This window comes from Merops nubicus, unplaced genomic scaffold (genome assembly GCF_000691845.1).
Source record: "Merops nubicus isolate BGI_N331 unplaced genomic scaffold, ASM69184v1 scaffold9107, whole genome shotgun sequence".
In the NCBI taxonomy this organism is placed as follows: Eukaryota; Metazoa; Chordata; class Aves; order Coraciiformes; family Meropidae; genus Merops; species Merops nubicus.
The window spans coordinates 43,172-60,525 of record NW_008620947.1 but is presented as its reverse complement, the minus strand read 5'-3'; the positions used below and the strand labels follow the sequence as shown (position 1 = coordinate 60,525).

General features: G+C 42.2%; 1 protein-coding gene across 1 annotated transcript in view; it reads right to left on the bottom strand.

The window, feature by feature from the left end:
- Positions 1-754: 754 nt before the first annotated feature.
- SHANK2 (SH3 and multiple ankyrin repeat domains 2) overlaps positions 755-17,354 on the bottom strand; it is a 39,438-nt gene continuing 22,838 nt past the window's right edge. The window contains exons 6-9 of the mRNA XM_008944283.1: positions 15,078-15,208; positions 13,986-14,118; positions 10,505-12,902; positions 755-1,717 (exon numbers count right to left, since the gene is read on the bottom strand). Of these exons, the coding sequence (XP_008942531.1) occupies positions 1,144-1,717; positions 10,505-12,902; positions 13,986-14,118; positions 15,078-15,208 (3,236 nt within the window). The 3' untranslated portion in view covers positions 755-1,143. The remainder of the gene's footprint in view (positions 1,718-10,504; positions 12,903-13,985; positions 14,119-15,077; positions 15,209-17,354) is intronic.

Here is a 17,354-nt window from a genome sequence, read left to right as displayed (position 1 = left end):
CCAGCTTGGCATTACCCTTTTACCATTTGTTTTGTTGTTGTTTTTAAGAAGCTGAAATGTTTCCATTTCTGCTAACAGGCTGAAATCCATCTCCCTGAAAATACTGGTGACCTGCCCACTGACTTCAGTGGGAACATCCATCTATCTTCTCCTCTCTTGCCCTGATGTGCAAAACAGCTAAGCACTTACCACTCCCTGAACCAACCAGCCCCTCTCAGGGTTCAGCATATTTGAGTATCTGACTGTGAAGCCCAAAATATGCGTCTGTACACAACCCCAATTTTTTTACTGGCTTCCAGAGTTCATATTGCGACTTAGCAGTAGTTTAGCTGGTTGAAAACTGGGGGTCTCAGGCTCAAATTAGCTTCATTTTGTTGTACCTCTAAGTGTGCATGCCTGCTCGGTTTCTACCCAACGTCTGCATCGTCTTACAGGTCAAGTCAATGGAGCATGTGTTGAACTTGTTCTGCCACCTTGGAAGAGTGCTAAGTATAACTGCAGAAATAAAGAAATACCAGGTAAAACAGAGCAAGGTTACCTTTGAACTAATTCCAGCAGAACAACCAGCTTCACTGCCAACAAATCAGAGAGCTAAACTAGTGTAAAAAAAAACCACCACCAGTAATATGAACTCCTGAACCTGGCTTACTCTTGTGCTTCTGCTACTAAGAAATATGGGTTTAGATGGTCATGAAGCAATCATCTGTCCTCTCACAAGCAGCTAAGGGTTGGGGAAGGAAGCCTGCTCGGAGACTGGATGTCAAGAAGAGAATGTAGTGCTCCTCAATAATAAAAAAAAATGAAAGGCTTGCAGTTTGGAATCGAAAGACAAGTGGTAGGGGATGGTTTCAGCAGAAGGGCATCCTCAAGAGATAGCATTTTTGAAGTTAACAATTTTCTCTCTCATCTCTCCCCACGGCTTTGAAAGAAAATGGCCCCACTGGTGTAACGTGTTTAGGTTTCAGTTTGGGTGTGTAGCATACAGTCTGCATGACCTGAGTACCAGGAATTCAACTGTTTTCCCCCTCCCCACCCCCCCCAATTTTGCTGGCACTCGCAGACAGACAAGGCAATTGGGGTATGTCAGTACCAGCCCATCTCTAGTTCTTATCAACAGAAGTTTGTGAGGCAAAATAGCTATTCTTATCTGTCCAGCAGCTGTTTCAAAGCTCTTTCTATGTTCATCCTGTGCCCAACTCTAGTCACTCCAAGGTCTATCAGATCTTCCTTTTGTAGATTTGGTAAATGAGTGCCATCTATTTCATTGTCCATAAACGTTTCTTTATGTTCACCTAAGTTTAGACTTTCCAACCAATCTGCCACATCTGGTTTAGTCCACAGGTGGACAGGCTTAGTTGTAAAAGGCTTATTTGAGATTGGCTGTTGTAATATTGAGGGAGAAGGAGACCTGCTGCGCCCTGTGGTCAAGCCAAATAAGTCCCCAGAAGGGGGTTGGCTGGGTAGGCTAAATACATCGGACAAAGTTGGAGAAGGAGATGAAGCTGAAGCAGAAGCAGTCAGAGGAGCAGGCATGATGTCTTTATTAATCTCTGTTGGTGAAACCACAGGGCTTGGAGCATGTCTTGCTCCTGAGGTCCTACTGTCATAGTCTGGGGACCTGCTCTGCAGTGTGATCGGCTGGCTGGTTCCAGGTCGGACAGTGAAAGTGATTGTTGTACTTCGTGTACCTGAGACAGTGCTCATGACTTCCGTGCTCCTGCAAGGGCAAACAGACATGGAGAGTTAGACACAGCAGCCACCAGCTGAGAGGTTCTCCCTACCAACACGTGGTCAACGCCCTTTTGGGAGGTTTCCATTTTTTTAATGAGCAATATCAGGCTAAAAGTACCAAGGTGGCACCATTGAATCTCTCCCACCAAGCCATCACTGGCAAGCCACAGTTAAAAACAAAACCTTTGCTTATGAGCAGTTAATAAAAACACCTTCCAGAGCATTCTTCTTTTTTTTTTTTTTTTAAGGCTACACCAAATGAACTCCTTGTTAAATGCCAAACACTGAGTGGAATAAGAGATGAGGCACCTTGGGCTCCCCAGGAGGAGCCATCAGGAGTTGATCTTCCACTCACTGTGTGGAGGAGTGGGATCCTTCATCTGAGTTTGAACCTACAAGTTTGACACCGTTAGATAACATAGCCAACAACAGCAGTTATGGGAGCTTTGGATTGGGGCTCTTTGGGCATCTACTCAGCAAGTGTTCCAGCACGTTTGTATTTTAGGGTCTGTTTGTATCCCCATTTGTTCACAGCACATGCTCCACAAGCTCTTCTCATTTCTTTTTCTGTTCAGCTGGCTTTTTTTGTGCTTTAAAAATGAAACAGTCCTTCTAAGGCTCCTAAAAGGACTTCTGTGGCCATTGCCTTCTGCACAGAAATTACCCTTGGGCAGCTGCACTATAAAACTCCAGGAGACAAAATCCATGTTCCAGATGATGTGATGTCATCAGTGCTTTCCTCAATAATGCAGATTCACCACTGTGCAGAAAAGATGTTATGGAGCTGAAGGAAGAGCCCAGTGGAGCCCTCATATTTAAAATGTTGTTACTGAAGAAACTGTGGGTTTAGGATTCCCAAGTCGCTGCTGAAAGTTTTGGTGTTAATTGGGAACACCTCTGGAAGGGGAGTGACTTCACTTTGGGCACCTAAATCCTGCATAAAAAAGGGGTTAACGTTTTGCAGAAAAAGATGATGGTACCAGCACTTCCTCACCATCTACCCCAACCTGCTCCCCTTGTAAGTACTCATCCACTACCAAACTTTAACAAAGGAAGGAAACACTTGGCAAGGTTTTGAATGTTTCCCATAATTTTTTTTTTCAGAGCTTAGCATCTCTCATTGTCTTCCAAGAGTGGAGCTAAGCACCCTCACAAATAAAAAAGTCTGCAGCAAGAAACTATTAAAATCTGTTACCCAAGGGGAGAAAGTTATTTCTGCCTACTTTAAATTAGCATTAAGAGTCTCACACACTTTAATAAGGTGTGATACTCTAAATCAACAAAAAATCTCCTTTGTAAAAGGTCAGGATAATGCTGTCCTGGTGACTGTGTGAAGAGCAGGATGGGTTTTGTATAAATGTGGAAATGTCTCCCTACCTCTTCACCTGCAATTACCCTTTGACTGATCTTTGCCATCTTGCCAGCAGTAGAAATTAAGGTTTTGTATTCACACCCACTGTGGCAGTACCAAGGGGGTGAGGAAGAGCTACCTTCTATTCCTGCTAGATGCTGAAAGATCATTTCTGTTACTTGATTGAACTCCAGGCTCTGGCCACATTTGCTTTGTAACTCCTTTTTGCTCCTGCTTCTCTACATTGTTCCTTCCAAAGATTCCCTGTCCATCCCTGTTCAGGAAATCATTGCCACTGTTCCTTTAAACAGTACATTAGGCTGTGAAAACAAAACACCTAAAAAATAAACCGTGTGCCCTTATTCCTTAGACTAGTGTTACCTAACCCCTCAGTGAATTATTCAGCATCCTGCCAGGCTGAGTTTGTGCCTGGTTGTGGCACAGGCACAGCCCTTGTGCAGGTGCTGAAGCCCACAGTTGTATTCCAGGCTTTCTGTTTGAAGTCTTTAATTCCAAGATTCATTTTTTCACCCCTTTCCCTTCTTCCACCTGCCATATCAACTCCTGCATCTTACAGAGACTGCTGTACTGTAATTGTAATCCAAGGGAAAAAATCACACACACTTGTGTCACTCCTGTGCATCCTAAATCAGAATTTATGGCATCTCTGCCATATCTGTGATGCAGAGAGAGCCTTGAAAGCATCTTGCATTTCATGGCTGACTGGTATCCTGGTCGATAAGGAGCAGGCATGTTCCAGCTGGAGAGCAGGCATGGTTTTGTTGGGTTGTGGGTTTTCCAGATTTTTAATAAGAGCAATTCCTTATGCCTTATTGGATCATTTGTTACACTAAACATATTAAATCCATATTAAACCTGCCTAAACCCAAATTTCATTTCAAAAAGGTGAAAAGTCTGATAATTATTTTAAACAAAATTTGCTCTGTTAGAATCAGCATATGGTAGTAATTTAGAAACATTTGCTGCTCTCAGAGTGCACTGATTGCAGTGCCCATTATGTTGCCTCCTATTAAAATCACAATATGTAATTCCTGTGTCACAATGATGCAGCATCCAAGCACAAAGGCCATCCACACAGCTTGTAGGCAAGAAATGATTGTAAAGTTTAAATCAGATTTACAGGATTCAAATTCACTGTTAACTTAATATCAGAAGCAAATCAGTGAAAGATGCTGCAACAGCTCCATGTGAAAACCAAAAAAAAAACCCCATAATGCTCTCCTGGGAGCTGTTTTATCCTGCAACTTGCCAAAAAAATTGCTGTTTCTGAGAAAGCTCTTTTATTGTATCAGAGAAAACAACTTAACAACCAAGAGAACCAATGAGTGAAATGAGTACTGTGAGAAATTAACTTTTTACAGATTTTTTTTTTTGAGAACACATAAACTTAAAACTTTGCCTTCATGTCTTCTAATATTTTTACTTTATTTTTGGATTATCAAAGGCAAATTGTATGGTAGGAAAGTAAGACAATAACTGTCTGTTTGGGGGAAGATTAAGAACAAGGGCTGACGTGATGACTGGCAGGATACAGAGCTTCTTATAATAGTGTTATTTTAGTGAGAAGAACTGAGGAATGTTAGTGTCTGTTGCCAGCAACACCTGAGCTGGAGTGAAGAAGAATCATTAATGTCTGTGGGAGTCTGTTCAAGGGCAAGTTTCCATGTGAATGGCACAAATGTCTGGAAGCCAGTGGTAAGAGAATGGTGCTGATGAGGGGCAGAGGACCAGGAGATGGCCTCAGCCCTCTGTCCCTGGAAAGCCTCAGAGAAAAAGGCCAAGGGAAGCTGGAAGGAGATGGGGGAAAACCCACAGCTTCCATGGATGGAAGACTTGACAGTGATAACCCCAGCAGAATTTATTTTGAGGTCTACTCTGTCTTTACTTTTAACCTCATATAGGTACGTAAAGCTGCACTAACCACCCCTCGCCACACCTCCACCTCCAAAAATCCAGCAGAGTTTGGCCACGTTTGAAAAATCATGCCCCTTATTTATTGTGTTCCTTATTTTGTAAGTTCTTAGGTGCTTGTGATACCAAAACATTTGCTGAATGCTTCTCTGTCGAAAGTGGCTTCTATTTCAGCTGGAGACAACATCCAAATTTTGGTTTTGGAATGGCTACCATTCCTGGATTAGGATGACCTAATCCACATGGCATTTCATATCAAAGTCAACACCAAATTAACCAGAATGCAACAACAGTGAGTGAGCATTGCAAAGAAGCAGAATGTACACCAAGGAATACTCTATGCTTTATGGTTGTCACTTACTTCATGGCACTTCAGCATGACCCTCTTCTGACAACAGCAGTCATGACAGCAAATAAAAATGACAAAATGGAATGACTGAAACACCAAAAATTACTGGTAAAGCAAGCAATCCTGTGAAATTGGCTGACAAATGGTTAACAAAATGGAATGAATCTAATGGTCCAGCAGTAAACGGAAAAATCAATTATCCCACAAGAAACGTGTTTTATCACCTGCAAAATCCAGACATCCTTTACAATACACCAAATGGAGGCTCAGTCCCTGTGCAGGGCTTGCTACTAAGTCCTAAGACTCAGCTCTGCCTTACCTGTTTGTGAAAAAATAGCAACTTTTCCAGATAGCAATAAAAATTTTGGGAGCTAAACAAAACTCCTGGTCATAGGCAGTTTCACTTTCAGAAGTTTTTATACCAGCACAGTACAGGTTATTTTTCCCAGAGGATTCAACCCTGCATGGTTAAGCACCCTCTATAACTCCTACATTTATAACAAGCATTCCTGGCTAGCAGGAGGGAGCCCCAGCATGCCCCAGAGGACATGGGGACATGGTGCAGCCACAGCTGGAGGACCAGAAGCTGCCTGACACAGAAATTCTTCCTCCCTGTGGCAAAGCCCTTGATTCTTTTGGCATGGCGATGGTGGAGAGCAGTTGCTGTTCATTATTCCTTCTTAGTGCACTGGAGTCGTGGGGGAAGGATGCTGTTTTCCCCAGGGGCTGAGTTTTTTCCCCCTTTGCATCCCCTGGGTCTAGCTCTGCCTTAATCACACCAACAGCATCCAGTGGATCTCGCAGGCTTGCGCTTGATCCTTACGTTGCTAAGCAACTGCTGGGTTCACCAGAGCGAGCACTCCTCCCTTAACCTGATAAACCCCCCTGCATCACTCTTCTCCCCACTTCTCCAGCAGCCTCTCAAGTGAATTTATAGCTCTGCTGTATTTATAGCACCGTGGTTGATGCTGCCATCACAGGCCCCGTCCTCCTCGCTGGCAGCAGAGCACCACCTGCCAAGCCACGGGGCTCCCCCCGGCTGGGTGCTCCCCTCCCTGTACCTGTGTGTATCCAAAGTGGGTAACCAGAGATCATCACTGGGGCTCTGGTTCTGGATAGCTGAGTCAAACGGAGCCCCTCAGCCCAACACCCTCAACCATCTCTGTCAGGAAGGACTGGCAAAAAGGGAGAAAGTGATGGTCAGGTGTTGTGGCCTGGCTACATGGATAAGCCAGATAAAAATCTCTATCACCAGGAGTAATCTCCAAAATTTCTTAAAATAAATGACGGCCAGAAGAGGGAGTGGGACCTGAAGCTCTGTTCCAGAACCTTCTGATCAAACCCTTTAATTACTCCTTGATTAGGACAACGTAAGCAACCACATCCTTCCACTTCTTCCTTTTTCCTTCCCCTACCAGTCTCCTTTCCCTGTCCCACGGCCGGTCACTGCCACTGAGAAGCAGATGGTTTCCAGCCAAACGTTTCCATGCTCTATTTAAAAACCCTGAAACTTGGTGTCTCCATAAGAACCACAGAACACTATAAATACACCGTGTAAAATTACTGCTAAGCCAATGCACAGAGAAAAAAAAAAGGCAGTCTGGAGTCGTTTTTTAATGTAATAATTGAGAATGAGATGCTGCTCAGTGCTGTAGAGCAATCCTTTCCTAATCCCCATTTGTCAAAATCGTAGAAAGAAGATATTTTTATGGGTTTCTGCAGCAAGCCATTACCCAAGTATCTACAATTTAATCCACCTCTATGCTACCCTAAGGCAGCAGTTGCTGTGACTGAACTACAATTGTATGTCTGCTAGCTGTGCAGAAGTAACTCCTGGTGATATTTAGGGTTGCTGCCTGGGCTATAACTTCATGTATGTCCCACTAAATAAATATGTATTTTTAAATTCATCAGGCTGCTAGTGCTGTGAACATAACCCAAGTGAGCCTGTGAAGGATGTTCCTATTTCTAACACCCCCCAATACTTCTCTCTGGCTGAAGGATCCAAACAGGCATGCTCATTTTTTATCACTTTTCCTTTAGCAGAACTAACCAGTTGGTCTTTAATTTAGCAGAATCCCTGCTTTCCGTGAGCTAAAATTCCTCCCTCCCTTTCTCCTGCTGCTTTGCAGAAAGGGGCTGCAGCTCTACAACTGGTTGTACCAGGCTTTACAGAATTAGAAAAAATGAATCAGGAAACTTAAGTATTTCATCTTTAAAATTTAAATATTAGCTTTAATACTTGGAATTTTGGCAAGATGGTGTTCCTTGGTCACAATATTTGACTGTTTTGTAAAAAATGGTGTCAGTCATGCAGTTAGGCTAGAAAGGGTGTAATTTATTTAATTTTTTAGAAGATAAGGAAGGAGTAAAAACAGTAAGAAAAAGCCTTTGTCTGGGAAGCATCTACCACGCAGCCATTGATTTATGCAGTCACCTTTGAAACCAGAACTGAAATTTAATGCAGACAGTTCAGGGTATAAACATACAGAGCATAACAAAAAGAAATGGGAACATTTTCTCCACTGTGATAGATATTGCCATTAGCTTTTTGCTCCCTTTTTCACACTCTTTATCAAGCTCAGAAATCAATCCTCTCTCATCCACCCCCAGAACGTGGAGCTGGTTTTGCTCAGAGAGAGGAGAAGGTGCCAGCCTTGCTCCAAGGTCAATCAGGACCAAACCATTGCTGGTTTACAGGTAGGACTTCTGAATGTGCAGGTGAACATCTCCATTTCCATCTCTCTACCTCCTTCTTGTTAAGATGGAAAGGAACTAACTGCCTGAAGCATCTCTGAAAATGTACTTTTAATATTTGTAGATAGCTGGCTCTCTTCTGCTGTCTCTGTTTTATTCCCTAGCTCAAACAAGAAACCCTGAGTAAGCTCTTCTGATCATTTTAGTATCTCCAATTCACTTCAATTAAAAAAGAGTGTAATCACATCTGCTTGGAAAACAGCAGGAAACAAAATACAGCCCTCTCACCTTCCATTCCCACTGGGAATTCTGTGGAGGTGTCATTTTCTTCCACAGTCAAACAACAGCCAAGAGTTCTGCTGCTTTATGCCACTGATAACTTTTCTCATTTATTACCTCGGAGGTCTTTCAGTATCATAACCTGAGATTATCTAGTTTGCAAAGACGCCTGCTTGGGTTTTCTTTTGAGGAAAGAAGTGGGATTTTAGCCCCACTGAAAGAATGCTTTGTGTGGTTTTGCTTCCCAATTGATTCTGCATTCCATAATGTTGGCCTTGCCAAAGCTGAGGTATCAGAATTAAGAAAGAAAAAGGACAGAAAATCAACACAACTTTCTGACACTGTCCAAGTTAGGTCTTTCTCTAAAATGTAACATATACAGGCTACTCTTGTTGACATGATAGTTTAATTTTCTCCAATGAAGCTATATAGTAGTAGTTCAATTTTTTTTTCCCTTTATACCTGTTTCAATGTAGTTAAGTTGTAGTTGCTAGCCTCAGTTATTTTCTAATAGGGACTCAATCTCTCTACTGTAACCTGGAAACAACTGTCAATTTAAATATAAAAGATTATTTATAATGTTACACATATGAAGCTAGAGGCAACATGTTCATGAGGCTTAACAAGAGAGATGATCAAAGTCTAGCAAAAATAGAATTCTTGAAGACATAAGAAAAATAATATACGGAGATGTCAGAGTCATCTGCAAGACAAGACACGTAAATTCAAGCTCAGTGCACAAGTATCAATTTTAAGCTTGCCTGAGGTGTTCTCAGCTGTGCAGTGTTCAGTTGCTGTGCTAAATGTGTCCAAAGACTATCCTCATCAGGCAGCCAGCATATATTGTTTTTCATGTACAGTTTTCATTCTTTTTCCCCCTTTTTTCCCCATGTATTAAGGCTTTTCCTGTATAGACAACTCCATTTCTACTCTGTTTAGTCAAGTGTCTCTGACAGGAAATCCAGAATTTCAGTAGTTTCATTTCATCTCTTCATTCTAAAAAATGTATAACCTCCATGCCTCCCTGTCACCAGTTTGATGACTTTCATCTTGCAGGAAATAATATAACTACCTGTCGCTGAGGCTTCTGATCAGAGTTTTCTGAATGAGCAATCATCTGCAACGAGCAGAGCCACCCTTCCCATAAAACCAAATTACCTTTATGCATGCAGAGAGTGGCAGCTTTTCAAAGGCTGGCTTATTTGTTATTCAGCAGAATAATTCTAATAAGATTTACTTAGATGGTATCCTTTTTTTAAAAAAAACAGTCAGCACTGCATTTCAACCAAAAAAAAAAAAGCATTTCTATGGAGCAGTCCAGGCCAAACAATATGTAATACTGCAGTAAAAGGCACATTTAAGTGGTGTGCATAAAGGCCAAACCATCCCACACCACAAAAAGAAAGGCTCAGGCTTTCAACAGAAACAACAAAAATACCTTTTTTTTCCCCCCATACTCATGGATTGCTTGTATACAAACGTATCTCACTGCACTACCAGGGAGGCTGCTGTTGGGAGAACCTCCTTGAACCTGTAAACGTCAAACTATTCACTAACAAGTGTGTGCAAAAGGAAGTAAAGAACTTAAACCCCATAATACTAAGTGGTAGAGATGCTAAATTAACTTTTAAGTAATAACATGAACAGTGCAAAGTGATTTCCATGAGTGATTTTCTAAGCCAGCTTTACATTTTGGATCAAGTAGATTATGAGAGGCATCAGCATAAACTGACAATCACATAATGAATGTGAAGTAAACCTGGGCAAAATCACTTTTTTTTTACCTGTCTGAAGCCCAAATAAGTTATGAGCCTGAAGAAAAATTGAATCATCACCACATTTTAAAAGAAAAAATGTTTCAAGAGCAAAATACTACTTAAAAATAAATGTAAGCAGCTTGCATCAAAACAGCTGAAAGGTTTGTGGGAACTGTATTTGAAGCTGGAGAAGACTGAGGAAGCTCCTGTCCTAGGCTGCAGGCTACACAAATTGGCAGTGGAGGAAATTCCTCTCTCTAAAATTGTTTGTCCTGGACTATTCACTAAGCAAATGTGTACAGCAGAAAGTACATTCTTCTTTCATCTGTGTGGTTTACAGGGGGAGTTAGTGAACAGATGGGGGGAAAAAAATCAAGCCTTTATTAAGAAATTATTTGGTTAATTTACCTTGTACTGAGACTTGCAGTTTTTGTTCCAGTAGGTGACTCCAATCCTTCCCCTGGCTTTGAGGATTTCTCTCTGTTCATTTGCTGGAGTATTGAGTTCAACTCACTAATAACATTAGCCTTGGGGCCTGAGAGAATTGGGCTTTTCACCTCCGTCACGTCACCCCACAGCTTCGATGTCCTTTGGGGAACAACTTTAGCCATGTTGGGCTGTGCACTGATGGGGGGCGGGGGCGGAGCAGGGGGAGGGATAACAAAGCTGTCTACAGTTTCCTCAATCAGCGCGTCCTTGTAAAGTGCATTGCTTTTGTTGATTATGGGCTTCATTTTTGGCTTAGGAGGTACTGGGGGTTTGTCCACCAGAAATGTTTGCCCATCTGCATAGACTGTACAAGTATCCACGTTCTCACCCCCTTCTGAGGATAAGGTAGAGATGCTGGACACCGTTGAGATAGTGCTGGTTGTCTCTAAGTGATGGTCACTACTACTTCGACTGTCTACCTCCTCAATCCCAGAGTCAGTGACGTTATCAAAGCTGTCAGGGGGTGGCAGGAAGGAGGCAGGCAAACAGTTTGAAAGACCCACTTGCTTTTTGCTCTCTAAGGAGTTTGTTGCCTGGCTGGGGGCGAAGGGCGCGGGCGAAGGCGTGCCGTTTTTCCTTTGCTTAATCAAGTCTGTCAGAGCCGAACCGGGAGCCGCGCGGTCGTCGGGGATGTCGAAGCTGTTGGCGAACTCTAAGGGGGGTGGCAATGGCTCAGTGAAAAGGAACTCCTCATCGATATCCACGGACGCTAAGGGTGGCGGGGGGATGCGGAACGGCAAGATGACAGGGTCGTCCACAGAGCTGGCTGCGACGATGGTTTTGGAGGGGGAGGCCGGGGGCTCGGGTTTTTTGTTCAGCTCGCTTCCCGCCTCCTCGCCCCCCTCTGGCCTCTCGGGCGGGGAGTTTTCGGGGCTCGGTTCCATTTCGGCACTCTTTTCCTCTTCCTCTTCAGGCGTGTCGTCCGACTTCGCTGTGTCCACAGTATGAACCATTAACAAGCCAGCTGACTTTTGCTGTGAAGTATCCACGATGTTTATCAGCATGTTTTTCTTCTCCTCATCTTTCCCTGCGTCCGCCTCATACTTGTTCTCAGTCTCCTGCCGCCTCAACGGGCCGCGAGTATTTTGCCTAGCGACGGTAGCAGCGACAGGAAAAGTCGTTTCAATGTTGGGTCTCAGCTTCGTATCGATGTAAAGTGGTTTATTAAGGTCGGCTTTGACAGCGTCCCCTTTGCCTGGAATCTGTTGTGTTTGTTCTTTCATGGCTCTGTCCCTGGCAGAGAGCGCGAGGGCGAGTGGTGAGTTGGGATCCAACAGCTTTCCTGTGACCGGGTGGACGTAGCTGTCTGAGCTGGATGCGTTCGTGGGCTTAGCTGCCACCGTGCTGTTTTCGGGACCTTTTGCTTTGGACGAAGCGTTTAATGTCCTTGAATCATTTTGATTGCTGGGCTCGCTGCTATTAAAAACGTTTTCCGGCTCTCTAGGGGCAGGGATCGGTGATGGTGACATAAGCTGTCTGAACCCCTCCTCGCTGCTAAACACCGCGTCGTCGGGGAATTTAGATTGCCTCATACGTGGTGTCGGTGGTGTTAGCCCCACGTCCTCATCCCCTAGGTCCGTGGAAAGGAAGGCTGGAGAGTTACGCCTTGCCTCCAGCCTCTTCTCCCTGTCCCTCACAGCTCCAGCGATGGCTGCTGCAAAGGGACTGCTGACACCCAAGCTGTCGTCGGGTCGCAGCTGCCCAGGTTGCTCTGAGGACTGAGGATCGATTTCCATGCTGCTCCCTTGGCTGCTTTTCCCACTGCTGCTGGTGGATGGCTCTTTCACAATAATCGTTGGGATCGGAATAGAGCAGGTCTTCTCTGGACTGTCTTCCACGTTGGATTGTTTCACCAGCATCCCCTTCCGCCTCGCTGGTTTGGCCGGCACGTAAACTGCTTTGCTTGCAATCTTCCCAACCTCAGAGTAAGGGTTTTCTGGCATCTGCCCCCTCTTGTTCCTGAAATTTGCCTGAGATGCCGCACTCCGACTGTACAGGTCTTCCGAGTCCAGAGAGTATCGGTCCAGTTCTCGTCTGAAATAGATCCCTTTGTCCCTTATCATTGTCCCCACGTTCTCAGGCCTAACCAAAGAAATTTTTGAACCTGAATTCTGATTAAATGGAGGTTTAATAGTTCCATAGCTCCTTGATGTTGGGGATTTGGGAGAGTTGTACAGAGAGGGAGAAGGTGGCGGTGGTGAAGGAGGTAAGGACTGTGGTGGTGGTGGGATATCTTCAGAGGTGTCAGGCATTGAAAGACTTCTGGTAAACTTCAGCATAGGAGGAGCCAAAAACTGCCGTTCTTCCTCTGTTATTCCTAAAAATCAGAAAATAGATTGAAAACATTGTCTTCCACTGGCACCCCCCATGCTGCATTATTTCCGTATCCACCCTAAAATGCCAGGGTGCATTTTACACCACATGAGGCCTAAGCAAAATTATGAAAGAGGACTTTTGGTTGGTTCCTACCACCAGCATTTTTTTTCGTGTTGAACTTCCAGAAACAGAAATGCCAGAAATAAAAAGGATGCTACAGAATTTTAATTAAACTGATCACTGATGTGTAGGCAAATGCTTTGGTTTTATGTATCATCAAGGTAGCTGTAGAGAAACACATTTTCTTTGAAGATTATTGAAGAGGGAAGACATTCTGTGCAGAAGAGTATCTTATGCTTTGCTCTAGCCCTTTATAAATTCATATAATAATGCAACTTAGAAACCTAATGAATTTTTAAGATGCATTTGAAACTTAGCAAAGGGACTGTGAGGGTTCTATTGGGGAACAAAATCATAAAGCTTCATTTCAAAAGATGACATTATATTATTACAAATAAGGCTTTTAACATAAATAAACTGGGTAATATTGGGATAATTTAGATGCTAATTTCACATCGGCGTAATGCGCTTCTAAATGGATAAATATTGCTGCTAAGATTGCTACCAAGAAGAAGGCAAGCCCAAATTTGGTCTGCTCTTTTTTTGTCTGTTGTAAAATCAACTGTTGTCATCATTTGGAATGAAAAAGAGGTGAATTTTATTATTAATAAGGATTCCTTTTTAAACTGCACAGCATCACAACCCTTTTGCCTCAATAACAAAGAAAAAAGGAATAACATTTTGCCCTAAGTAATGCATTGCAAAGGGCTTGTGCTGAGCTTTTCGTTCTTCCTTCTCACTGCCTTTCCTTGTTAGAGTCAACATTCTAAAGGAAGGAATTAAATGATAACTCCATAATATATTTGTGCACTGCCATCAAAGCAGAATGTGCAAATTATCTTACACACAAACTTCGTTTCTCATGAGCTTTGTATAAATATTAAACAGGTAAAGATGGTGGAGAAATACGTTTTTAAGAAAGGAGCAAAGTCACTGAAAGTATGTGGTTAATGCACAAGCAAACTATACATGAGAAGCATTTTACCTATAGATTTTTGTCTTCTCATTGTACCCCGAGGTATACCCAGAAAAGGACCTTGAGGACTCCCTGGTACAGTGGGCGTCATCACAGCAATACCCTGTCTCTCATACATGGACTACAAGAAAGCAAACAAAGAACCCCACAAGTATTAAAGCATGCAAGGCTTTCTCTCACATGTCAACAACTCTTCTGTCATAGCTGTTAATCCCCTATCCACTTTACTTAGAATTTTTATGGAATAAAACCCCCAAATTTGGTATGATTTTGAGGAGGAGGTGAAGAGAAAGGGAAGGCTGGGCTTTATTTACGTGTTCATAAAATGGCCACAGCTGTTCAGTGGAGTTAGTTGAAATCATTTACAAGGCAGTCCCTCAACTGTCCCTCCTCCTTGTAGATCATCACAAAAGTATTTGCTTTCTGCCTCCTAGAATAGCCTTAATTTCCTTCCATCCCAAGCTGCTGAGAACAGCAAAGTGCTTGTTGTATCAGGACTGTTGCTTTTTTGGAGGTGGGTAATGGAGAAATACATCTTAAATGCAATACAACCAATTATTTATTCTGTAAAAGTTCTGTAAGAGCAAATTCTGCAATCGTGTAATCCAATTTCAGAGTCCTGGAGTTTAAATTTTTAACACTTGCTATAGTATTAATGTCAATTCTTCCCTTACAAATCATGATGTATTATTTAATCAAGATGTTATACATGTCATTAGGAGTCACAAAAACCTGCAGCACGAGAAACTTTCACATTAGTGGAAATTTTGTGGCAGCACTAACTCTGGTGCTGAAACTGGAACAGCCTACCTTTAAATAACACTGAGCTAGCAATGTTCATGTGGTGGTCTCACAATAAATACAAGGGTATAATGGGAAAAGTTTCAGATGGGCAGGTACACTCTTCGAATAAAAAGCTATTACTAGAAATGTTGAATAGACCATGGCTTAAATAGAAGTAAAATGAGCATATAAAGCAACATTTGTAAATTCATTTCTGTTGGATGCCCTGCACACTGGCAACAGAGCCCATCCAATTGGTTTCAAAAGTGAAAGCAGCACTTTGTAGCTATCACTTACATTCATATCTGTAGCTGAGGGAAAACATCTACTAGAAGGCCTCTGTTTAATAGTTGCCACTCTTGAGTCCACAGTTGCATTGTCTGCAATTCTTGATGGCTTGGAAACTGGTACTATTTCATCCACCTTATCTGTAATATAAAAGTATTCAGTAAAATAAATATCATTTGTCCGAGAACTGAAAATTTAAGTATTGCAAGGTCAAAGGAAGAGATTTACTTTTCAAAAAAAAAAGGCAAAGAAAAAGGTTTTTTGGCATTTTAACAAGGCAACGCTTGAGCATCAGAAGTCGTGCAAGCCGAGCACTTTTTATTGCTGCTACATAACATGCATGCTTTAGTTTTAAGCCTGCATGCATTTAATGTTTACTTAGTGTGACTCGAAAAACAATCCTCTTCTTCAAACCTTCAAAATGTGAAGGGAGAATATCTATATAGAAATGGAAAGAAGACCTTTAGAAATAATGAATCTGTACAGCACTGTTTCAAGTAGAGATAAGCAGACTGTACTTAGTCATCAGAATTTCAGTGATATTTTGGACAATAACAAGTACTCCTGAAGTGCTCTTCTTATTATTATGCCTATTCTCCTTAACTAATCACATCCTAATTTATACACACTCTTGGATTATTAGATTAGCATTAGTAACTGCATCCTTTGTTTAAATTAAACCTTCATAAAATATTTTGTAATTTAATAACTGGAAATCCTGGGAACATTTTTAGTTGTGGTCAGAAACAGGCCAAATAGGCCAAGTCCAAATCTGAACAAGAACTTCAACATTTGAATTTGGGATCCTGATCTACCATACGATGTGACAATAAAATATAGGGAAAAACTTTAATCAAGACCTAGAGTGGTAGTTTTAGCCCCGTCTCCAGCTTTTGGTCACAAACAAGGTTCATCAGCATTTAACACATAACATTGCTCCCTCAGACTGAAGACCTGAAAGTAACATACAATCAACTAATTATAGCCTGGCAGCTCCTTTATTGCCAGTTTTACTACTACGAATCTAAGGCAAGGAGAAATTAGATTACTAGCAGAATAGTTCAGTTTTTGAACCTGGACTAGAAGCCAAACCTGAATTGTACCAACAGGTTTCCTTACTACGCCTTCCATTGCATTTGCTTTCCTGTATCATGTTAATTTAGTGTCTTTTCCTTTGAAGTTTCACCCAAGGAATGAATTTTTTTATGTAGCCTGTGGAATTTATGTGAGTGAAACAACTTAGTCTGGCTCCTGGGCTTCCACAATGTGAGTCAGAGCAACACCACTTCTCAGCCTTTGGATCCATCTCCCAAACGATTGAATATTTGCTTCAGCAAACAGGGATAGCTACTTCATTAGAGTAGCATAGACTTAAAAAACCCCAGGGTTTTGGTGGTCTAGAGATGGTGTCACTACGCCAGGTATCAGCTTTAGGGATTTAAGCTTTACCTCTCACTGGAGAGCAGCGCACTCGGGGCCCTGGATATGGCTATGGATGGGAACAAGGCAGGAGGAAAAGAGCTTTTGATCCCTCTAAACAGTAGATCTGGCTGATGCAAGGATGATATTTTAAGTGGGAGAAGAAGAGAGGGAAGACCTTTTAGCCTTCTGGTTAGGAAGAAGGTTGTCCTAGAAGTGGATATTTCAGTGTCACAGAGGGTCAGGGAGCAGGCAGGAAAGGAAAGGTTGAGCAGAACACTGTTGAAAACTGTCTCACAAGAGTAGCATTGCTGTTTCTTTTCAATTGAAGTTAGCATTCAATTCTTTTCATTGGTCTGCTTTATTTTTGTGGGTTTTAAATCATCCAGTAGAAGGAGAAAAGGAAAAAAATTCTTAAAATTCTTAAAATCATCACACGTATTCAAAAATAAAACAAACTTCAAGTCACATCCCATAAGACTTTGTAATACAAACTGTGAACTTCAGAAAGAAAAATATCTGCCCTTCTGCTCAGCAAAAGGCATTGGAAAGCAATGGTGTAACCATCAACATTTGACCTAGACAGCAAAAATATGGCTAGACTGTAGAGTGGTACTCAGGGGATCTGTCACCAAGAGCTTCAACTGGGCAGAGATTGCCTGTTAAGTCTCTCCCACCCTTTTTTGTCATCCCAGAAGCCAAACAGCTGGTCTTTGGGACACGGAAAGAAGGAAGCTTTGGCAACTGAAGCACTAGGTACTCAAAATCTGTAAATAAGAAATATAAATATACCATGTACAAGCTGATCCCCTTTATTTTTAACAGACACATGTAACCATAAACCCATTCAGACAACAAAAAGCTACA